Here is a 25,153-nt window from a genome sequence, read left to right on the forward strand (position 1 = left end):
AACAATATTTTATAATTCGACTCCAAGGTGTAATTTATGTTTTAATAAGTAATATAATATAAAATTTTTCTTTAGTCAAATAAAATTATGTATAAAACTAGTGTTTTAAAATAGTTGGAGTCCTTCCTCTAGATAAAACCCGTATATCTTTGGGTCAATTTACAGGTGTTGTGTTTTTGTGCAAGAAACAGCCACTCTAGAGCATCCTAAGCTCATTCTTATTGTAGAAGGTGGTAGTAAAAACAAAGCATACTATTGCATACCATAGATTTCCTTAAAAAATATATCTTGTAATACAGTTTCCCAAGGAAAAAAAATGCGTGAAAACGTTACTTGCGACAGGAGCTGTGTAACAGAGCTTGTTTTGGTTTGAAGGGGTTTTTTTCCATGTATTACTGATAAAGAATGTGCTTTTAAGAAACTACAGGCTAACGTGTGGACACAGGAAAATGTCCTCCTAAAATAAACAAGAATTCTCTCATTAGCAAACTGCTTGAGTACTACTATAAGGCCTTAGTGCAGCTGGCACAGTTCCTAAGAATAGAATTATTCATTGCCATGGTTACCCATGCTGGAAATACTACCCTTTGCAATCATTGTAAACAAAGATCCTTTCACAACAGTGTAAAAATTAGAGTGCTTCAAGAAATTAAAGGAAATTATAAATTGTACAGTGGTTGAAGTTATGCCTTGTAAGCACTGTAGCTTGTCTAACACACAAGGGGTTCAAAAACCCTCTGCAGAGAGCTGATCCTCTCCCAGCCTGAGCAACTTGTGAAGCTCGCACCTGTCACCACCAAGAGCGGGGTCAGAGCCTGAGAGCCAGAGTGCCTGTGCAGCACACAAGCCCTTCTCGTGGGGGACCCATGTCACGGGTCCTCGGTGGAAGTGTGCTGTAAAAGCCACTCCAAAGGCACTGGTCACAGCTGCAGCAGGGGAAGGTGAGAGCTGGGAACTTACCACACATGTCGCCCCTGGAGCTCTCCAGATGAAGAGTATCATGGAGCTAACTTGCATCAAACCTTTGAGTCATGGAGGAGAGCGGTCCCTGGAGTTAGCACAAGCTGGGACAGAAACAGCAGACACTAACTGGGCTGCTCTCCTGCACCACGCTTGAGTAGCTGGAGCAGAAGACATTCCAACAAGTGACATTTACACTGTGCAAATGCCCAGCAAGGAGGGAGGTTGGTTCACATGCAAGCAGGCAGTAGGAGAGTGGGAGAAGCAGGACTAAAACTCAGGTGTTCTTTGGTCCTGCAAGTGCCTTTTCCACCTGCACACATTTCCTCAGGTTGGGCTCAGTTTCTTCAGATGCCCATGCCTTCCTTCTGTCTGGTGTGTTGGCACCGTGGGGCTGTGGCTCCAGCACACACAACCTGGAGAGGCTCTCCACTGGCGGTCCACAGCAGTGTGAAGACATCCTAAATAAATCACTTGCAGTGGCACAAAATTTGAAGAATTTGGCCACATGAAACCTCTCCCCTGGAAGGCTGACAATCCCCATTTAGATGTGGAAAAAGCAAAGGGGTGTGGTTCTGCACTGAAGGTCACAGGAGGACATCTGTGAAAGGATATCACAGCCTGACTCCAATTCTCTGCCCTGTTCTGCAGCCATTCTCCTTCCTGAGCCATGTTAAACAGCCCCACAACAGCACCGGGGGGCCTGGAGAAGCCCTGCAGAAAAGCCCCAGGGAGGAAAGAGTAAGTTCAGTGATGCAGAACAAGACAAGGAAACAAGCAGCCTACAAACCTCAGCAAAGTGCTCCTTACCTCTGCTGGCAGCTGGGGCACAGCAGAGCATTAGCGATCCTTACTGCATGAGAGCACTTCTGCAGAGGGGAGGTCTGGCAGGCCATGGGAGCTGCAGGTTGGTAACCTCTGGAGGAAGCATAACTCGTGCTCCTGCACATCATCCAACTGGAAAAAAACAGATGTGACAAGATAACACTGAAATGGAGTCCCAAGGGGGAAAGAGAAATTGGGGAGCTTGTTAAGAACCCTGCTGCCATCTGGAAGGCAGGAAGAGGCAGGCAACTGTGAGAAAGTCACATCTCAGGGGGGAGCCTGGGTGCTCACAGCTGGCACTGCATGATGAAAGGATGGGGAGTAGCTGATGGGCCTGCCCTGCCCTGGAAATCGGATCAGAGGGTGAAAGGAAGGTTGGTTTTCATTTTCCCAAGACTTCAGGGTATGTAGCAGAATCTAAAATAATCACCCGTGCTGATTGTTGTCCTTGGCAGGAACAGTAACTTTGTGGCCCAAAGGGTTTAATTGAAGATACAAGGGGGGAAATGAGAACACATTGGGCTCTTGATTTGCTAATAGGAGTCTTTTGTGCTGTTTATTGGTTCAGAGCCATCTCCTAGGTCTTAACCCTTTACTCCTTAGTTGCCATGAAAACATGTGGTCTTCCTCGACTATGTTTTTTTTTTCAGAGGTAAGAACTGTTCTTTTTGAGCTTTCTCTAAGCTCCCATCATTGGTGCTAAATCTGGGGCATGAAAAGGGAAGAGAAGGCCTATGCCATGGTAACAGATGCCTTTGAATTAGTAACTGGTTTTCTAGTAACTGATATTTTCTGTAATTCAGCCCAAGGAACACCAGCTTAACACTGGCCTTCTCTTATGGAAATGAAAGACAAAAGGCTTTTGCTTTTGGTTAGTCATGTAAATCCTCCTATGAAGCCTATTCTACCAGAAGGGTAGGAAAAGGCTGTGCTATAAATAGTGCTGTGTGTTTGCCTGCGCTGAGGCAGAAATATGAGGTTTCATAGCTCGGACTGAGGACCCTGGTCGTGTCAGAGCCAGGGGCTGGCATTTGCCTTTATGCTTGTGCTCTGATGTCTGGTTTGTTTTCCGATACAGTCATTTATTTTAAATCGGTCTGAATACGTTACATCTTGAGAAAGAATCAAGATTAACTTGTCTCTGTAATCTCGTCCTACTGTTTTTCCATAAAACATGTGTATTTATGTTATTTTCTGTCAGACCCTAGGAAAAAAACCAGGCAAATTTAACAGCATGTAGTGATGATAGACATAAATGTGTTAAGCCCTCAAGAAAGCAGCAATAGGCAGCTCAGAAAAGGATGCAGGCACCATTTCTGCAGTTGCTGCATAGGAGCATTTCTTACTGATTTGAATGAGGCTGTTCAGACGAAGCAGCTGCGTAATCAGACACTAAATCTGGCATGATAATGACTGGATGTGGTCTAATTGGGAGGATCAAAAACTTAATTAGTTAACAGGGGAAAAAAAGACATCTATAAGCAAAAGAGTAGCAGGAGTGATTTCTTCACTATAAGTGCTGCATTTTTGTGAAATTTGTTATCTGTCAGTAAACAAACTCTATTAGTGCAGAATGTGAAAGGTAGAAAGTCAGAAAAAGACGGATGTAGATTCAATATATCCCAAGTGTAAACATAGACCAAGACTAGCTAAATTCTTATCTGTCTTTACTTTTCCTTAAGAAATACTCAGAACAATCCTTTTGATTGTTTTCAACATTTTTCTGATCCTCTACATTACTTTAGTAGAGCAGATGATTTTTTCATGTCCTCTTTAGATTGTGATCAGTGTCTTCACAACCATAATCAAAAGGAGGTTTTTCCCTACTCATATTTACTAAGACGCATTTGCCTTTATTCATTCAAATGGATTTCCTTGTAAAATTAGGCTGTGTTTTTGTCTTTTCAGGTGAACAAATGAAGCCGGACAGGAGTGGGACAGATTTGCTTTACATGACATACATAATCTCTGTCCTTAAAAAACTGTTTGGTCATGGGATTTTTGCTTTCTTTGCATTCCACATATCACCCTGGATGTTCCTAGCTCCATGCAAGGAGCTCAGCACCATTTGTTCCCACGCTAGCCTACAACTGAATATGCTCTTGAAGCACGTTGAGCCACATTGGTGTCCTGGAGGCAACCATCTCCCTGTGAAGCAAAAGAGGACACTGCTGCCTGCAAGGCTTCTGGCTGCCCCAGGTTTCACAGCCTCAGCCTCTCCCACCACCTCCACGATTCTACCCAGGCTCTGGTATTCAATTTTTTCAGAGGTTCTCTCTTTTTCAGAGGTACTCTGCTCATTCAAGACGCTGGAGAATCTTTATTCAAGTCTCTTCTCTGTCCAAGGGACTTAAGGGTTTCAAGTGACACCAACAGAAGGGTGATGAGGCCAGAGGAAGAGCCATCCGCGACTCCCACTGTGACACATGGGACAGCAGACCCAGCCATGCAATGCTTCTGAGCCTGCTCAGTGCAAGCACTTAAATGATAGTGAAATTTGATCATAAAACTTCAGACCACAGGTTCTGAGCAGCAACACCGCTGGGTGCAGCTGATTTTGTGGATCTGACTTTAAAATGTGGCACCTGCAGACTTCTCTAAGTCAGGAAAGGAAGCAGTGGAAGAAGGACCCGGACCACCCTGCTCCAGGACAGTGCTCCATCAGAAGGCACAAGCCCTCCCTCCCCTCTCTGGTGGCACCCTTGGCTCTAGGTCACCTCTCCCCTGGCATTCACATGGGAGTGCTGTACAGAGGCACTTTGTGAAGGGACTTTGCATAAGGACGAAGCCTCAGCATGGGTAATTTGTTAGTCTTTGGAGTAGCTGCAGGGAATTGTACTTAAGAGACTCATTGCATTTGTCTTAAGCTGGAAAATATACACATAATGATCAAGGACAAGTCTCCTTCATTAGTCAGAACAGGAGACCTCCTGTTCCCAAGGTCTAAGTGAATACCTGATCTAAGTGCTAAGGGTCTTTGCAGAGCATAAACAGGGATGTCATTAGAGATGAAGCAGTTTCTTGGTCCTCAGCTGCCATAGGAGCATCCCTGGCTGCTGAAATAACCCTTTGAAGAATTTTGGAGCCTCCTCCCCATCCCCCTCAGGGCACTGTGGAATGGTTTTAATTGGAAGCAGATGTGCAATGTGGTAGGTAGGAGCAGGCATCTGCTCAATATGAGCTCCTAGTAAACAACTCCTGTACAATGACTTTGAAAGGCAAAAATACCATGATTCAAAGGAAAGGATTTAAAATTAGACTAGTACTCACTCATGGTCAGTTGACTGGTCCATTACACTTGCCAACACTCCTTACCAATTATTCAGAGTCAAGAATATTATCTTCTCTTTGTTGCTTGATAGATTTTGGATGGAACATTCACCTTCAATGTATAGGTCACGGGGAGATTTCCAGGTCCTCACTCCCATTGCAAACACTTTTCCAGTAAGGTGGCCTTGAAAGTCGTAGAGATGTACTGTTGGGAATGATCGATTTTGGTTTGAATCAGGAAGGGACTTTTAGCTCAATATTAGAAAATTCATTTTGATTTCAAAAAGAATACTTGGGCCAAGTCTGGTTTCAGGAGATTTTTCAATTTTTTTCTGTCACATTGGATCCGCCAGATTACAGTCATCTGGGTTTGTGGAAGGTGTTAACAGCTGCATCATGCAGATCTACAGTTATCAAGGTTCATGAGGTTGCCATACATTTGCCCCACACTTCATTGAAATCCCTTTGTCCCCCAATATGCCAGTACCTATACTTGGACTCAAGCGAGGCAATCACTAGGCAATCTGTGTGGCAGAGAATTTAAACCTTCTCTGGCAGAGAAATTAAACTCTTCTGCTTTCAGATGCATGGGATAAAAGACAGGAACGTGCAATAGCGGACTCAGACTGAGAGGGCCTGAATGCAAAACTGTTTGTGCACTAAACCACTGGGAAAACATTTCTTCAGCCTCATTCCAACTACTGGAAAGAGGAGTTACGCTTTTGTGAGCATAGGATTGATTGTGTCACCATGTCCTGCTCCTAACTAGCATTAATGAACTTTTCATGCCTTTTGCTTTGTTGTTCTTTGAAAACTATTGAGCAGATTTTATTCCAGTTCTCACTCTGGCTGGCTCAGTATATTCCATGGGAGAACCTTTAACTAGGCAGTGCTACTAAGCTCAGCGAAGTAAATAAACATAAGGATTAAAACTCAACTCGAAAGCAGATGCTTTATGCATGTTCAGCTTGCAAAAAATTTAGAGAAAGTTGCAAACCAGAGGTTCTAATAAATGTAATTTAACAGTCATAGAAAGGAAGTGACTTTTAAAGGTGGGAAATGTAGCTTACTGCAGACTGCATTTTCTAACCGTCACGCCAAAACTGCAACTCCAAAGTCAATTTGTGCCAAAAGAACAAGATTCCCTGCTTGCTTCTCAACCAGGAAAATCAGAAAACAAAGTTGATTTGAAAAACAAAATGAAACTCAGTCCATTTCATTGTGTAAGTGGTTTAAAGGAAAAAAAATCCAAAACCAAACAAAAACCACATGCTGATGAAACAGAAGACCAGAAGACCAAAACTCTCATTTCTGAAAATCCTCCTTTAAGTAACAAATTAAGTTTCGCTCTTCTATGATGTTATTAGTAAAACTGCTAAAAGCATTTCTACATGAAAATGAAATTGCACACATGCCCAGATATTCTCTTTTATGCTGTTTTGGAGACATAACTCCCTAATGTCTTGCTTTGAAAAGCCTAGTATTTTCCAGTGCACTGAATAGATTGGCTCTAACTTGAACATCAAAAAGCAACCTTCACATTCATCGATGAAAAGTGACAACTGATTTTATTGACTGTTTTCATTATAACACATGACAGTGGGAATATTTTTCACTGTTAAGATTTTTGAATGGAAGAAAAGTGCAGTTAGTCTGAGTTCCTTACATTCATTAGAAGCAAGACTATTGAAACCATCAACATTTACAGTGACACATAAGCAAACACCAGAATCAGTGCTAATAAATACAGAGAGTACCAAAATAAATATTTACAGAATTAAAAATATAACAAACACTGATTAGTATATCCTTGTGAACTGCCCGGGAAGAAAGACACCTATTGCTATCAGTTAGGTTGTAAATACATTAAGAATACAGTGATTCGAGGAGACATGTACTCATCAAAGTTTGTAGAGGTGGAAAGGAGCAGAGTGTGTCTAACAGTCTGTTATAAAAACACCCCTTGGAATGTTGTGAGCTTTCATTATGAAAAAGTTGGTGCACCCAGACTCACCAGATTATTACCAAACCTTTTAGATGAGAAGAGTGGGGAGTTCTGGCTTTACTCACTCGTTATCTCAAATAGGTCGTATGCTACCTTACAGGAGGTGGCTGACACAAAAAATACAAGGAAATATTGTAATTAACCATGATCTGTCAGCTATATCTCATCCTATAGAAACAGGCTGAGTGACTTCTAACAGGACACACGTGTCCCCTTCAGCATGCAGGAAACACTGAGTTGGTTTGTCCGATGCAGTCCCTGCTACCCTTTCCTCAGGCACACCAGGATGTTTAAGCAGAGTTGGGTTGTCATAAAAGTCTAAAGCCATGCTGTATTTTCTGGGTTTATTGAATCTGTATTTTCCATCACCCGTATTCATACCTTCATACTTCATCCCCCATTTTAACAGGACCCCAAGCTTCACCACCAGAACTTTTCTGAGACAGTCTATTAAAAAACAGAGCAGGGAAAGTTCAGATGGAGCCAAGTTATGGGCTCTTCACTCAATAAAAACCAACAGCACTAACAGATCCACTGATTTCAGAGAGAATACTGGTGGAATGAGATATTATCTATATTACATAGACAAATTACAATTTCACTCATGGCAGAGGATTTATTTTAATTTTATGAAAAAGCAACCACTTTAGTCTTGCTCCCCCTTTTGAAATGCAGGATGATGTTGCTTAGTACTTGTTGGTGCTGCTGCACAATGTGTCTTACACCCCCTCCCCACTTCTCCTCCTCCTGCTGCAAGGGAGCAGTCAGAGCTCACCACTCTGCCTATGGCTTGGGTCTTTGCATCTTCCTGGCAAAATGAGGATGGGAGAGCAGTGAGATGCCACAGTGATGGGCTACAGGGGACTTGTGGATGCTTCTGTGCTGAAACTGCCTTTAGAAACCAAGACACTGGGCACTGCTCAGGTGTGGATGAGAGCAGTCACACAGTAGTCCACCTGCAGGAGTGCTGGCTTCAGTACGCCCGAACTCACGCTAGCTCCTAACCCAGTGTAACACAGCAACCCCAGCAAGCAACAGTGCAAGAAAAAAAGGATACAGATTTTTTAGGCATACGCACAACTTTCTTTTTCCACAAGGCTTTCATCCCATCTCCCAGATGCCCTATCAGCACTCCCACCCCAGCACAGCACCCCCACCCTGCCTTTTCCTGCTGCTGTCCAGGGCTGACACCTCCACATGGCAACACCTTGCACCCCTCTGCTGGCACCACATGGCAAGATCAGACAGCAAATTCTGCCGGTGACTTAGGGTGCCTTGCTCCCCCAGTCCACAGGGTGCAGGTGAGTTGGGACACACCTTCCCCCCTGCTGTCATTAACCGAGAATCACATTTTAAGGTCAGCCTTAATTCAAAGCAGATATAAGCAATTTTCTTTTACGAGCACATTATGTTCAAAGCTTCCAATGCATCTGCATAAAAAGCCCATGGAAACAACCTGATACTGATTTAGCAACTGTTTTGATGCAACATCATCCAAAATAATAAAAAGCTGTTAAAGATCTTACCATTCAGTCCCCACATACCTTCTCCCTAATGACACATTTAAAATGTGGCTGTGCAATAATTAAAGGGAGGCTTCATTAGTTACCATATCAAAAACATGAACAATGACAAAATAAGCAGGGGGTTTAGAGCTCTGGAAAGAATCTGGTCCTGTTTTTGCCATCAAGAGTTAAATTAAGGAAGGCAGTGATTGTGTTAGCTGTAATTTAAACATGCTGAGCACTGGAGTTATGTGCAGGAGTGCAGCTTGTTAAGATGAAAAACAATGGAAAGACATGTTTTGCATTCAGATCAGTGAAAACACTACCACAGTTATATAAAAGACTGCACAAACACCTGAAAAATGTTAATCTTAAAAAAAAAAAAAGGAAGACTTGTTTAAGAAACACTTTCTATTTCCTTACAATTAAGAGATTAACAACCTCTGCCAGTTCATATTGGAGTCAGTGGCAGCTTTGCCACAGCAGAACTGGACCATAGAAAGAGATTGTCCTGTTGGCAAATGCCAATTTTCTCACTTCGTGGCCATAGCTGGATTAGCTTTTATTGCAGAGCATTGCTTGGATGTGATATCAAAGTAGGCAAAGCAATCTTCTGTTAGCCATTGCTACCAGAAGCCTTTCAGCCTGGCAGTTTAAACTTCTTGCCCTGTGAGGTGCATAACCTTTTCCTCTCTGTACTACAACTTTGGCTCTATTTTTTTAAGTATGTACAGAAAGGAAAAAGGAAAGCAGTTCTTACCAAAGATAAAGAAAATCTGGGCACAGTCTCCATAACAAACAGCTCCTGGGCTTTCCTACAAGAGTGACCTGCTTCCCTGCTACATTCACTAAATTGTCCACAACAGGAAAATACCACTCAACATCCTCACTCGTGTATGAGATCACATAGCAGGTATCTTTCCCTCTTATTCTGAGGAGGATATAATTTTTTTCAAGACCAAGAAGTTGAAACAAAGACCTCCTGAAGAGGAGGTATACTGGCAGCAGCTCCTCTTTTCTAGCTGGAAGGCTAGATCAAAAATCTCAGTTTCCCAAGCAACTGCAGTATGGCTGAGAAGGAATGAGAGATATAGAGGGGAAAAAAAGGGTCCTAGGCAATAGTACTCACTGTTTCGGGGGAAAAGCCTTCTAAGGCAAGAAGAGTTTTAACAACCTGCTTTTGCAGGGATAAAGGCCCCCATGATGTGGCTCAAGTGGTTATAGCTATTATTCCTTTGCATATGACAAGTTCTTCCATTTCTCTCTATGTGAAATGGACCTAGGAAACATCAAATCAGTGCTGAATGTTCCCACCCGAGATGCTCACAAGGAAGACAAGATATGAACTAATGATGAGTAAAAAATTCCTGTGAGTTAAATTAAAAATAAACTGTCCCCTGAAAACAAACAGCAAGACAGACTGAGATACCTCCTGCTCACAGTAAACAGCACGTGGACTCATGACAAGGGAATCTTATCATCCCATCCCTCCCATCCCTCAGTGGAAGGGAGGGATGTTCAGCAGGAACCAGTCCCAGGCCACTGGGGACAGCTGACAGGGTATTCTCAGCACTGACTCTCAGAAGAGTCAGTTGTTGTGCAGTTCTGCTCGGACACGTGGGGTTATGTCACCATAATAAAAACATAAACAAGGGGGGGGGGGGGGGGGGGGGGGAAGAAAAGCCAAAATAAAAACGAAAAAGAAACCCTGCAGAAGCTGTCATGTGTAAACTCTGCCAAGACTAATTTCTGCAGTGTCTTTGAGTTGGTGTCAATTTGTTTTTCCAAGACAGAAGCCTCAGCCTTTCATATCAGTAACTATGAAAATACATTTTCAGGCCACCTTGCCTAGAATTCCCCGTTGCGGCTGTTGGGTAACCATCTGTCTTGTAAGTGGCTATTGTTACTGTGATCTGTCCCTTTCATACCATTATCTTCCTGAAAAGCCTTTGCTGAACGTAGTCCATTAGCGCAGGGAAAGAAAAACCTCGGTGCATGGCCACATAGCAGAATCAATGGCTCCCTTTGATCTGCAAGCTCAGTCAGTACTACAAATTTAAGAAACAACAAGGTTTTGCTTTGCTAAGCAAAGCCTGTTAATTTGGCTCATCTGCACTCATAGCATCTTACTGAAAATGCCATCTGTATCAGATGTTTTAAGACTTTGGTGCAATATTCGCTTAGCTTAGATAAATAATTTAGTAAGAGTCATTAAAAAATAATCAGTGAATTAATTTTCATAGTGTACATCTATGCACGTAATTTTTGAAATTCAGTCCTCTACTACCCTGAGTGGCAGTGAGGATATTCACAGTGGAGGAAAAAATGCTGGTTATTGATGGAATAAGACTGAACATAGTTTTTTCTTATTCTAGTCATGAAATTTCTTCTGAAATATACTACAAGCGTTTGAGTCCTATTACTGGCAAGAGCAAAATGCATACACGCTACATGGAAAATGAGACCTTTTATGTCTGTTGCAGGCCACACATTTAGTACAAGAAACTTAGCTCCTATCATGACAAAACAAGTCCACAAAAACATAACTTCATGCTACTGAAAGAAATCTTTTGTGCTGATACACAGGAGTGTATACCACTGAAATCACTGTAGATAGCTATAAAACACTACGCAATATATAGAAAAATCCTAAGAACATACAAAATTTACCAGTAGGGACCTGAAAGTGCAAAGAATACACATAACTAAATACCAAGTCCTGATCTATAAAATCCTTTGTGAACGACATACAGCTGATAATTACAAAGCATCATTCAGACAACCAAATAACAAATGAAACAAATAAAAAACAATATTCTTTAAGAAAATCAAAACAATGACAGCGTTGGGAATGTTATCTTTGGGGCTCAGAACACCATTTCTACCTCAATACCTACCAAAGCCAAGGAAAATATATGCTTGAACAGAGTAACATAAATAAGAATGCAAGCTACCACAAAATGCCTCAGGACCATTACCTCTTTATGTCTCAGCCTTTAAACCCAGCAAGCCATTAACTGTTTGTTCTTAGGCATCTCACAGTATTTTACAGGGATCTTTCAGGAATTATATATAGGTCTAAAGAAAGCCTTTGAACCTCCTTTCAATGATTGTTTTAGGCATTGTGTGGAGTTACACAAATATATTTGTATGAAAATTGAAAGCCTTAGTAAATATTGGATCTTCTATTACCTTTCAAAATAAAAAACATAGATGGCTTGAAGACAAAAGTGATTTTCAGAAATACAAAGTTAATTTGAACATTAAATTGTATCTTTACTCTCACACAACCATTACCCTGAATCGACGTCAGTATGTCGCAATGATTCAAAACACTGACACCCTACTACCAGCTACTTTCCCATTTTCCTTTTAAGGATATGATTGTCCTTAAAATATGTACATAGCAAGCAGCCAAACAAACCGCCAAGAGATTTGCAAAATGTACTTTCACTGGGTATGTGACAGAAAGCTTGAGGGAGCGGCTGGGGAGCACCTGGGCTGAGCAGCTGCCCTCCCACCCACGCTCCGCTGCCAGCCCAGGGCTCCTCGCTCCAGGGGTTAGCACTGAGGAGGAGGCCACCCGCCACCATGCAGAGGATGGAGGAAATATGTGGCAGAAAACAAAGGAGAGAGAGAAGAATGAAGGGAAGCCAAAGCATTTTAATGATGATTCGTGTTAGTGGTTAAGTGAGAGGGAGTTAAGCTTAGTGTCACACTATTGATTTCTCAATACAGACATGCCACAATGCAAACAAAACACATATGATGAATAATTTGACACACACAAGTCCTGTAGAGATGGCAGCTGGTATGTCCTAGTGGGTTTAAAGACCCACCACTCCTATTACCTGTACTCAGTGTTTCCAGTTTTTATGGTACTACCACCACATCCTCCCTCCCTCTCAACTTCCAGTACCCTATAGAATTTCTCAGCACAATTTGTCCTTAGAACAAAATGGGGAATTATGATTTTTCTGCAGAGCTGTTGTGCAAGGAAAGATGCATCCCTTACAGTCAAACAAAAACAAAAGGACGGGAAAAGGAATGTCATGTTTAGGGCTGAGGAGCAGGACAATATTCCGTGTTCTGTACATACATCCTTTTGAGGGTGTTTCAGCTTTGACTTTCTAAAATGCACAAGTGGAGTCAGACCAAATGCAAATCCCTTTCTCAGGCAAAGAAAACCATTGCCAGCATGTTTGGAGGCAGATCTCGAGCACAGCCCCCAGCCTGTGCGTGGGAGTGCTCACACGAGTGTGAGTGTGCACAGGAAGCGCCTTCGCGGGCGCACAGACCCTGCCAGGAGCTGTGTGCTCGCCGCACATGCATATGTACAACACGTCTGTGTGAGTGGGCACACAGGGAACCACACACGGACACGTCAGAAAGAAAACACAAAATTCTCCTCTTTGAAGTGTATTAAGGTTCTTAAACCATGAAAACAGGGGATGGTCAGGGAAACTAACACTTTCACTGGGGTGCTGCAACTCAGTATTAAATTCTGCAGCAATTTCAAAACTGGATGCCAATTTCACCTTCATGACTTTAAGGTCATTTCCCCAGTGAACCATGAATCATGCATATACATATATACAATTTGTATTATGGTATTTCCTAGCTTTTTATGGTTTGCCTATAACCTTAATATCCTTCAAATGTATATTCTGTATATTTATTTTCCTTTTTTTTCCTTTAAATTTAAGAGACAATAAAACCAACTGCTATGTAAGATCAGACCCATTAGCTTCAATGATGTGAATTTAGGATTCTCTGCATAATATAGACATGTATATTTTTAAAATGTATATTATTTTTTGGATACACTGGAGCATATATTTTATATTAACTGTGGTCTGATGATTAAATACTTATATCAAAATATTTTGTAAATACATAACATTTACCTTTAGATTTCAGTGATTTTTAGAGCTTTTTCAGTGTATCATAAAAATATGTCCTCAGGCACATTAAAACCCTATTATATTTCTTTGAAATGTTTCCAATGCCCATGTACAGTAGCCACCATTCAAAAATGTCATGGCCATTAATACATTTCTCCTAAGATCCAAGCTCATCAGACCTTTTTATGTACCACTAGCTTACCATATTTTTTCTCTCTTAAAGTAAAATTATTCTGACATTATTGAGAATGAAAATAAAAAGCAACAAGAACCCAAACTTTCTTTAAATAGTCAAAAACTAATTTTATATATTTTAAAAAATAATACTTAAAAAACACATTTCTTTGCTGGGTTCCTTCTCGGTAAGGTTTAAGCCCAGAGCAACTTTGTCTAAACCCCTGAAAATAGAGGTTTGCAGTGGCAGTGCTGTCAGAACATCAGCTCTGAGCCATGGAATGTGCCACTGGAATAAGATCAGCACTTCAGACTTACTTATCTGGGGATGCATGAGCCCATACAAACCAGAGTTTTTCTCTAATTTAAGGTACTTACACAAAGTTCTATCCTTTTAGAATTGTAAAATTATCTACCTATAAAAACTAACTCTTGCTTAAACTCTAGGTAATAAGGACAGGTGATTTTTTTTTTATATATAAAAAATCTGCTAAAACACATATATATTTACACACGGCGAGCAAGTTATTGTATAAATTTGGACAGTGTGTATATATTGGCATTTAGTAAAATGTTTCCCTGAACCTGATTGTATGCATTATCGGACGAGTAGTGATGTAAACATCTGAACCTATGTCAGGTGTCTCTGTTATCCATTTACATCAGACCAGATCAAAACCAACCAGACAGACAGACAAACAAAAATATGTTTTCCTGTTAGACAAGTCCACCTAATTCCTTAGTTTTATCTCCTGCACACAAGTCAATCAAGTCTGCTGCTGAGCAGTGTTCTCGTTCCTACAGCAGGTAAAATACCTGTTAGGTGGGTTGTTTTCTGCTTGGCATTTTTTCCAATATCTTGTAGAGCAAACATCATTTCCAGAGCCAGCCAGGCACCCACCCTCTACTCCTCCCCGAGAAATGATTAAAAGATAAGTGTATTGGAGAACCTCTCATGTCGCTCCTCTTGTAACTCTGTTCCCTTGAAGAACTCATGACGCTGCTTTGCAAGAGGAAGAATCGTCATAATCCAAGTCCTGCTTCCAGAAAGGCATGTAAAAATGAACCTCCCCAGTGTTTAGTGTTGCAGAAAAAAGATACAAATGTAAAAAAAGTGCTCAAAAAGAAGTTGACTTTTTATATTTAGCCATACAGTCTAGTAAGAAGAGACTCAGAAGTGCAGGCCCATGGAGTACAGCGAAGGAAGCCTTTTAGGTGACTTTCTTCAGGTGATGCAAAATTAATTCATTTTCTGTGGTCTCCTATGCAGACTTTCCCACAATGACTTTGTTCTCTGTCTTTGTCTCCACCTCTTACCCAACTACTTTTTGGCACTGTCCTGGTACGTGGCAGTTTTCACCGTTGTCCCTGCTACGCCCCTGTTACTGACCCGGCGTACTAGTACTTTGGAGACGGGGATTTTTGTTCTGTGCATCTCACTTTTGGCCAGGTGATGGTGTGCGACGTGATGGCTGTTACTGGCATCTGCTCCATGGCTGGCGGGATGCGACGAAAGGTGTTTAATGCTGATGGGTATCTTGGAGTCCTTGGCTGTGCTTGAGGGTGTTTTCAGTGAGCTCACAGTCGTTATTGGAGACACAGGCTTGGAGCGTGGCACACTGGGGACTTCTTCATTCGTAGGCCCCGCTGGTGGGTTCTCATCCGGCTCAGCATAGAGGTCGTAAAGAGCATCCCCACTGTAGATATCCCTGGGAATGGTCTCCTTCTGGATGCTTGCAGAACTATCTTCCTCGGGACCAGGGGTGGTGGAATCCCAGTAGCCCTCATCACTGTTTGGGATGCCCTCGAGCTGCTCCTTTTCCCTGCCCTTCTGCTCCTCTTTGTGGTTCAGGTGAATGGTTATCTGGTGGAGGCCACCACGTTTCACCACGACCCTATTCTGGGCCCCATCAGTACCTCGGGTTTCCTTCAACCCCTCGGGCTTCTTTGTCCCTCCTCCACTTCCTCCTCCTTGTGTCTGAGTCTCGTCTGCCTGCGACAGCATATCCCAGAACTCCTGCAGGCAGGTATCATCCACCTGGTCGGGGCTGGCCATCTCCTCCCCTCCTCCCTGGTAGGCCACCATGGTGGGGTGCTTCTTGGTGGCACCCAGCTTGCTGGGCCCGGGGGTGCTCTTCTCGCAGACGCCACTCCCGCCGCCCACATCCTCCTCATGGTCCGCAATAATATCTCCGCAGCCTGTAAGAGAGTCAAAGCTTTTCAGTGAAGTCACGTCAGCAAACATCAAACAAATACGATCAATCGATTGCTCTGAGGGTGGATCAACAGAGGAAGGGTCAGGGGCGGCTGCCGTCTCTTGACCGCTATCACAGTGAGGTTCAACAGGGGGGATAGTCGTTATTGGAATGTCACCTGTTATCGCCGCATCCTTGGCAGTCCCAACCTCTCCGGCGGCCGGCTCCGGTCGCTCCCGGCTGAGCTCCTCGGGTGGCCGCACGGCGGCGGGCGGCTCCTCCCGGGGCGGGGGGCTGCTGGCCCGCGGCTCCGCGCCGCCCGCCTCGGGCTCCTGGGCCGCGGCGGGCGCCTCGCCGCTGCGCTTCTCCCGCGGCGGCTCCGGCCCGGCGTCTCCCGCGCCGCTCGGGCTCTCAGACAAAGGTTTCGGCGTCTCCTCCTTGATGCACTCCAGGCTGGCGGTCAGGGACCCCGGCATGATAAGGCCGGACGGAATGTCCGAGGTTTCCCCCCTCTCCTCCTTGCCGATTTTGTCCTTTCTGTGCCACCGCATGCTGCTGAAGATCCCCTTCAGCCCCTTCTTTTGTCTGCCGCCGGCCCGCGGCTCCGCGCCCTCCGCCTGCCTGCCGTTCTTCCTCAGCAGCGAGAAGAAGCTGTGCGACTTGGCCACCGCGCTGCTGGCGGGGCCGCCGAGGCTGCCGGCCGGCCGCTCCTGCGCCTCGCGGCTCTGCGGGTCGCCGCCGCCCGGTTCCTCCTTCTTGCTGCTCTCCAGCACGGCGTCGGCCAAGCCGTCGTGCGTCCGGCTCCGCACCATTCCCGGCTTGCCGGCGCCCTTCCCCTCCCCGCCTCTGCTCCGCACCCCGAAGATGCTCGGCATGGTGCCCCCGGACTTCCTCCTCCTGAAAAGCTTGAAGGCGGTTTTGTTAATCCTCCCCGACGGCTGCTCGGCGGCCGGGGGCTCGGCACAGTCGCAGTGCGAGTCCATTTCTGCCTCTGCCGCTGCTGCCGCTGCCGCCGCCGCCGCGGCTTCCCCTCCGCCGCGGAGCGCGGTGCGATCCCTCAGTGACAGCCCCGCCGCCGCCGCCCGCCCGTCTCCATGGCAACCCGGCGGAGGGAGGGAGGGAGGGAGCGGGATAAGCCGCTTTGCCCCCGCCGCCGCGGGCCCGCGCCAGGCGGCCGCCGCCGCTCGTTCCGAGCCGCCCCGCGCCGCCGCAGCGCCCCCGCCCCGCGGCCCTTACATAACGCGGCCCCTGCCCACCGCCCGCCGCCTCTCCTACGTACAGCCGGGCTCTCGGGTGCCCCGGGAGAGTGCCGCGCCCGGGCGGGCAGAGCTCGGCTTTTATTTATGAGAGCGTTCTGCATCGCCGCTGTGTCCTGCCGGCACGGTCGCACCGCGCTCTGGACCGCGGGCATTGCGTGACTGAAGCCATGGGCTGGGGGATGCAGCGAAGAGCTCGCAGCGCTGACAGAAAGCGGGGGACGGGGGCGCTGGGGGCTGGTGGCGGTCTACAGGTGCCAGTGCACCACACGGCAGGGACAGGCGGGTGGGTAGATGGAACACAGACCGAACCCGGTACGTAAATACTCCCGGGGGCAGAAGTAAAGGATGCTAAGTTCTCCCTTCTCCCCCTGCTTTCCCATCTCCCACCTCACCAGGACGACTCGCACCGTCCCTGTGTCCCTCTTTCTTCTCAGTGCCCGGGGCCACATGTGCCCACTGCCGACGACCAGAGGGGAGCAGTGGTACAAGCTGGGGCACAGCCCAGCCCTCACCCCAGTCGCCTCCCCTGCCATGGAGGGGGAGGACGGTGGCAGCCCCCACACAAACCTTTTCCCGGCCCCTGCATCCACTGCACACAGTCACGGCACCCAAATCATGCCCATGTCGAATTGCTACCAGGGATGATGGCCAGCCGTCCAGTCACATCAGGGTGGCTGGTGTCACCCTGAGCACAAAACTCCTAACTGGCTGCAAATCTATCCCAAGTAAGAATGGAATGGAACGGAACAGAACAGAACAGAATAGAATAGAGCAGTTCAGCTGGAAGGAACCTATAGCGATCATCCAGACCAAGTGCCTGACCTAATGGCTGAAAGCACATTATTAGGGGTATTGTCCAAATACCTATGAAACACTGACAGGCTTGGGGCATCAACCACCCCTTTAGAAAGTCTGTTTCAGTGTTTACCACCCTCTCACTAAAGAAAGGCTTCCTAATGTCCAGTCTGAACCTCCCTTGGTGCAGCTTTGAATCATTCCCATGCATCCTGTCACTGGATACCAGAGAAAAGAGCTCAACACCTCCCTCTCTGCTTTCCCTTCTTAGGGAGCGGTGGAGAGCAGAGAGGTGGCCTCTTAGTCTCATTTTCTCCAAACTAGACAAACCTGGCCAAAACAACTCATCCTGGGCTCCAGACTCGCTGAACACCCAGCTGTCTCTCAGCTGGGTTATTTTAGCTTGGGGCAGTTCTCTGCACTAGAGCTGCAGAGAAGACCTGCTTTCACCCAGAGCTCTAATAGTGCCCGTGCCCTGGCAGCCCAGCTGTGCCATACAGCACTAGTATGGGCTCCTCAATACAGAACCACTTGTCTGGGTTTAAGCTCTAAATGCAAGTGAGAACCACTAAAGAGAAGTCATGTGTGGGCCCACTGGCATTGGGCTCCCTTTGAAATCAGTAAAAGGCTTTGCCATTGACTTCACTGGCTGGAAGAATTAGTTGTGGGTTTGGGTGTTTTTTAAACATCATCAGACATTCACTGCACTCTCCCATGAGAGCAGGTTGAATTATCTGTTGTGAATAATTTATCCAGTGAATTTAGTCCTGTTCATGTATTAAAAGTGCCATTTGCATACAGAATTAGAAGTGTTCAGTAAGAGCAATATGAGCGAGCACAGCATTCAACTTACAGGTTTCTTCTGTCTTCTGCAAGAGACAGAGGAAAGGACAGATGAGGCAGAAGCCAAAATATTGGCTGGAGGAGGAGGAGTGAGTTACATTTTGCAGAGTACAGTTTGTAAACGTGCCCAGCACCCAGAAGCCACAGAGACAGGAGACAGACCAGAACTTTGACCCAGAGGTGCAAGCTCCTCACCTTGACTGTGCCTCCATCAATTGTACCAAGTCATGAGTTTCCCCATTACGTGGTCATATTTCTGCTCTTTACACAGATGAAGGAAACTTGATAAAAAAGAGAGAATACTAAATGCTCTTGAGAAAATGCTAATACAAAGAGCCAGGCATACTTTTGAAATTTGAAAGAACAAACCCTGATCATGTATCTGGGAAAAAATGGGTGAAAATACTAACAAGTAAGACTTGGCCACATGATTGAAATTCTCAGTTTTTGCACTTTCATCCTGGTGCTTTGCCAGATTTCACCAACCCTTTATATGTGGCCAGTTCTTCTTACAAGCATTGGGTCCAATGGAAGGAGACTCAGAGATACAAAAGGCAGAGGAGAGATGACTTAATGCATCACAGCTGTATGGAACAGACAACTTATTGTGCCTTCTTTCTTTTTGTGTCAATATTTGTGGCTGTGACAGAAAGGGCAGACTTTCAGCTTGTTTTCAGCCAGCTTAAAATCCAGCTGTTAAGGGAGGAAAATGACTTGAAGTCAACCTGAAATTACAACTTGGGAAATGTTTTGACAAATTGATTTTTTTTTCTACACATTTGGTTTCAATACTTTTTGCACTTTAAAAAATATTATTTAAATAACCTTGAAGTACCTCTGGAAATGGATAGTCATTCTAAAATGAAATGGTAAAGCACTGAATTTTGAAAGTGACAAATTAAATATTCCCATTTTTTATCTTTTAACATTTTGTTTTAGCCTGAAGACATCCATGGATTCATCATGAACTTATGACATGCTTTTCAGTCCCCTGAATTACGGCAGGGATTTCTTTATGGCTTCCCTTCATCTCTGTAAGTCTGAAATGGAAGTGTGCTTCTGACAGTGAAAAATGTCATAACTCTGCATGCCTGGCAAGAGGGAAGAACAACTGACAGACACCTTGCAAAGTGAAAACAAACGAGGAGCTCTAATTTAAAAGCACAGAGAGACTCGGAGCCAGCAGGGAGCTCCTGATGACATGCAGAAGAGGGGCAGCTGAGCCGCTGTGGATGGAAGAGCTGTTTCTACTGCATTCCCCTGTCTTAGCCTGAGGGCCATCAGCTATGGTGGAAGAGCTCCCATGCTGAGCTGCATGGCACAGCCACACCAGCAGGTTTTGTTCTAGCTGAAGGGGATACCAAAAGGGTCTGTTCTCCAAGGTGGATTTTTTTCATGTTTAGATTGAGTATGAATGAAGAAAACCAGATAAGAAACACTATATAAAAAACTATGCAAAAAAGCGTAATACAAAAAATGTAGCATTTATAGGTATACATTTCTTTACAGAGATTAAGGACTTTGTCATGAAGGCTAGCCTCTCCTTGTTTCCTGGACATACCCTACAGCTATTTTGGGCTGCTGATTGAAGGTTACTGTCACAGAGTGCTGGTCCAGCTCTCCTTCCTGGCTCCATCACTGACCTGTGCCGTGATCCTCAGGAAGCTACGGCTTTACTCATTTCTCACGACGGTACCTTCTCCAGTGACTCACGGGTGCCGCAGTCCTGTCCCAGCCTCAATCCCTATGGAGTGGTGAAGCTGCAGGGGCACTTCTGCAGCAGAGCCTCACCCTGCTTTCTCCCCAGTCATTATACCACACAGATGCTCTCAGTTGCCCCAAAGACTGCAGTCTGTGGCACAGAATGAATACTGAATAACATCCTAGGATTCATCATGTATGAATTAGTGATGGGAGTGACAGGTAGCAAACCATCTTGTACCTCATTTTGACAGAAGCCCCAGTTTTTTGGTATTTCAAAGCTGCCTCACATGCTGAATGGGAGCACTGGGCACAGGGTGACAGGACAGAGGTATTAGAATGCCTCTGCAGGAGTTTTTCACTTCACGCTTCATTCCTGTGAAGCTTCAGTGACTCCAGAGAGTCAGGAGCAGCCCTCTCAACATAAGCTCAGTTTTAAGCCAGCGTTTACCTGGTTTTTTGCTGAAGTGCTTTACATATTTTTTTTAGTTAGCATTCTCTGTGGTTGTATTTCACCCACCACATATACTACAGGATCATAGAATTGTTCCAGTCAGAAAAGACCTTTAAAACCATTGAGTACCACTGTTAATTGTACATATGCATATATAATTCATGGGGCTCAAAGATGCTACATCAATTTAAAACTTGTAGGTCTTCTTAATGATAAGCAGTGAATTTAAATCACAGAATGTGAATTGCAAGACTTTGGCTGGCACAGTGCCTGCATCTAGGCCCCAGCTGGTAATGGGAGAAAGTCAGCAGGCTTTTAGAAAGCAATAAATAATTACCTTGCCAGGATCTAGAATTTAAGGATGAGTGCAGGGAGGCCCGGAGCAATAACATGTCCATGGGGAAAACAGGCCCACTACCTGAAAAGTTACTTTGAACACAGCAGTTACTTTTTACATGATTAGGTGTGCTACTGCACAGTTAAACTCTTCAATGCATTACAGTGCCAGAAAATGGAGGAGTGCTGTTTTCTGGATTACTAAATCAATGGGCTCATTAAGAGAGACGTAAGTAGTGTCAGATCTCCACTGATATCTTAAAATCTGCTTAGGGAGCCACTGGGACTGGAAAAAGAGAAGAATGAAAACCAGTAAAAAAATTCAGAAAAAGAAATGGGGAATTAAAGAATCCCTCTTTATTTTCCATGTGAGCATTCTTGCTGTAACACGTATCAGTGGCTTGTACAGGTAAAGGGGAAAAGTGTCTGGATCTCTAACATTTGCCACTTGTTTGTATTTGTCTCCCAACAGATCCATGTCCTCTAATACCACATATTTCCTTCCTCCCTCTCCAGCTCATGCAGCAGCAGCAGCTAAGACCTCTTTGGAACCATTTGCTTTGTTACTTCTACCTCTGTTTTTCCAGGTCAGACCATTTTCCATATCCTTTCCTCAAACCAAACTTTCCCCAGCTACCGAGGCATAAAGACCAGAGATGTGCAGTTCAGCATGACCAGAGTCTGTCCAGCCCTCACTCAAGACAGTCCAAATTTGGGGATATCTCAGGGAAAAAAGTTCTTAAAGGTATCAAAAAAATGCAGTATATGAAAGGAAGAGTAAAGAGCAGCAAGTAGAAGATGAGGGATAAAGTGAAGAAACTCTATCAGACTGTCATCTCCACACAGGCTTCATGCTCTCCAGAAACTGCCCGATTAACACATGCAAAACTGTCACCAGCAAAATCTGGTATCAGTGAAATGTACAGACAGCAAAGTTCATCATGACTAGGAGATGGGCATGTCCCTGTAATGTATATCTCCAGCCTCCTGGGAGATAATAAACTGTCATTACTGTGTTTTATTGGATGAAGAGCTGCAGTACTGGGAAGTGTTCAGTGAGCAGAACAAGACCTGTTTCCCAAAATAGAGACCTGGACTCTATTTTCAGAAAATTATGTCTAAACTCCCCAAATTTATAGAATTTGAAAGTGCCCGCTGCAAAGCTGTATAATTTAAGTAACCAGAACGTCCTCTAAATCTCCAAGAAACTGCACCAAACGAGCTGAGGTACAGAATCTTGAATAGGTAACAATCATGCCCTTCCATGGCACAGAAGTGGAGGAAAGAAGAAAACAGCCACTAACTTTTCATATGTTTAAACACTGGCTCAGTCTAGCCAAAACAGGAAGAAGTGTCATTTCAAGAGCCTGGAAGACCGTGTGTTAGACCTGAGACCTCCTAAGTGAGGACTTCATGGGGAGGAATACTTGTCCTCACTGGTAACATCCTTGCAGCAAAGGCCGACAACTTCTCTGCATGTGAAAGGAATCCTGTGGCCACTGTGAGGTTTGCTTTTATCAATGTCCGTCAGCCCCAGCATCCCTTCTGGGTGCAACTTCAGAGAGGAAAAAAAAGAAATTCAGCAAGAAATGGATGTTCGGGCTGGGCAAAACAATCATGGGGTTTCTGAAATCAAATAAACCATCTGAACTCAGAAAGGATGAGGATAGAGTAGCTCCTGCAAGATTTTTGTAGAGTTTTTTGTTGTCAAAACAACATTTCTGTATAAATGGCTTATATTTTGCTGTTTTAAAGAGCAAAATAGGAAAATAACAGTAACCCTCCCAAAATGAAGCAGAACATGATCTACACCCCAAAGAAAATTATTGAATGTTTTCCAGTTCAGTCAACAGATTGAAAAAAATCAATTCTCTGCACACTTTCTCTGTGTTATCCAACTGTTCTTCCCAATGCAAAACAAAAGGATTACAGCAAAATAAGGAAACAACTGAGAAACTGAAAGAGGGGAAATATCCATCATTTGTCTTAAAGCTAAATACAAATTAAAAATGAAAGCACTGCATGTAGTCCCCCAAGGGACAGATTTACTTCTAATTAATAATATGTTAGTGCCCTAGCCCTCTGCATTTAAAACCCAAAACCTTTTAATCCTGCTGGAACAGTATAGCTAGAACCTCTAAGAATTAACCCAGTCCAATCCCAGCTTTACTTGCACTGTAATTACTGGAAATGTTTAGAGTTTATTTTCTACCATATACTGAACTGAAGAGGAAGGTAAAAAAAAAAATATCCCATAAACAGGATAGATGGACATACAATCATTTTTCTTTGGATATTTGCAGTATCTGAGGCATAATAAAAACTCAAATTTTATTTCTAATTGTACTAGTTAAGTTTTTCTACTTCAAAAATAAATGAAAATAAAATCTTGGCTGTGCAGACTCAGCAGACCTGACAGACAATGGTACCACAGGAGGGATGGGTCTTCCCCACTATCTTTAATTAAAAGCCCAAACAGGAGTATAAGCAGATTAAGGGGGACCATGGGGAATACTGGGTCAGAATATGTTTTTCAAACAGCTGAGATGCAGTTGAGCATGATTTTTAGAGAAAAATTCTGCTGAGACACTTTTATTGAGAGGTAAGCATTTAGAAAACTTTAATCACGTTGTGGATGCCTGAGTTTTTTCCTCACCTTTGTACTATCTCTGATCTTTCCATTTACTTCAGCAGAAATACCTCTGATTAGTGTCAGTAGGTGAAAAAGTCAGAATTGGGACCTTAATTAAACATTCAGCTTCCCTAAATAGGATACCTAGATAGATGTGATCTTTTTTTTAAAGTAAGAATTACTTATCCAATTTGCTAACAAGGTGAGATTTTGTGAGATTCAGCTGACAGATAAATTTTTTTAAAGTCCTTTCATTACAATTATGGATAGATACATTATTTGATTTAAGGAGTGTTCTGTCTCACTTCCCTCCTCTCCCCTCATTTCACTTTGTATAAAGCAGCCAGGCCCTGAGCAGAACATGGGTCAGGGCAGTTGGGTGCCAGCACCGTGGTAACATGTGGAAGTCTTTGGGCTCAGATGAAAGGACTCAGAGGCCAAGTGTGAAAGAAAAAAGACACCTGAGCATGTGTGAAATACACAGGCTGCAAGGGAATTACTGAAATGCTTTGGGACCAAATCTGTGTCTTGGAACATGGTGGGAAAAGAGAGAAAGAATTGTGATTTTTATTATGACAGATTCCCAAAGCTAATGATAAAATTCACTCACAGGATTATTTTAAGAGCCCCAAAACTGCAACTACTCCTGTATGCAGATACACACTATATATTTTGTGTTTGAAATAGAGTACGTCTCAGCAACTTACAAAAGGGTTGGCTATAAGATGCCACACAAAACCAGGCCATGCCTTGCAAACCTTTAGGAACCAGTGGCTTCCATCTGTCTCAAACCAAAACGTAGGTTTTGTCTCCCCATGCTTTAACCAGCTGCAGAGTAAACAGCTGCATCTCACATAGTTAGCCTAAATCCCCTTTCTTTAATGTACCAAAAGATAGGTATTCTTAGGGTGCAGTTTATGTGACCTGTTTCACCTGTTTTTTTATGGGTGGATGAAGTGAATCTTACCCTAAAAACTCTGAGCTCGAGTTAAATGTTCAGAGAAAAACACCTAAGTTTGCTCAAATCAGCCCCTCTCTAAATGTTTTGATACTCATGGTATTTATTTCCTCACTTTCCCAAACATATCAACTAACATTTTTCAGTTTTCAGATTTTCCATTTGGGAAAAACATTGTTATGCAGAAATAAGACATTTTCCATCATCTCTAAAGCAAGCATGTGCGTTGCTCAATGTATGTGCACATGGCAGTGCCTTTTTCTTGCACTGGAGGAGCTACTAAGGTGGTCATGAGTTTGCAGGACTGGGACTCTGGCCAAGGTCACACCATGGGAAA

At 44.1% G+C, this 25,153-nt stretch overlaps 1 protein-coding gene and 1 long non-coding RNA gene across 3 annotated transcripts; one reads left to right on the top strand and one right to left on the bottom strand.

Annotated features, from left to right (window-relative positions):
- Window positions 1-1,801: 1,801 nt before the first annotated feature.
- Window positions 1,802-16,915, bottom strand: AMER2 (APC membrane recruitment protein 2). 2 transcript variants are annotated; one of them, XR_004238218.1, is made up of 3 exons: window positions 14,594-16,915; window positions 5,056-5,260; window positions 1,802-1,917 (listed from the first exon to the last, which is right to left on the bottom strand). XR_004238218.1 is itself a non-coding variant. In XM_032099447.1 (2 exons), exons 1-2 carry the CDS (start codon window positions 16,819-16,821, stop codon window positions 14,965-14,967), a joined length of 1,683 nt encoding a protein of 560 aa, XP_031955338.1. In that variant the 5' UTR covers window positions 16,822-16,915; the 3' UTR covers window positions 6,601-14,964. The 2 variants fall into 2 exon arrangements, 1 of the variants encoding a protein (XP_031955338.1); XM_032099447.1 differs by lacking the exons at window positions 1,802-1,917; window positions 5,056-5,260 and having other exon boundaries at window positions 6,601-15,842; window positions 16,017-16,915.
- A 142-nt stretch (window positions 16,916-17,057) lies between these two features.
- Window positions 17,058-23,618, top strand: LOC116439640. Its single transcript, XR_004238219.1, has 2 exons — window positions 17,058-17,380; window positions 19,675-23,618. It is a non-coding gene; the product is annotated as an uncharacterized LOC116439640 (long non-coding RNA).
- Window positions 23,619-25,153: the final 1,535 nt, after the last annotated feature.

Source organism: Corvus moneduloides, chromosome 2 (assembly GCF_009650955.1).
Source record: "Corvus moneduloides isolate bCorMon1 chromosome 2, bCorMon1.pri, whole genome shotgun sequence".
Taxonomy (NCBI): Eukaryota; Metazoa; Chordata; class Aves; order Passeriformes; family Corvidae; genus Corvus; species Corvus moneduloides.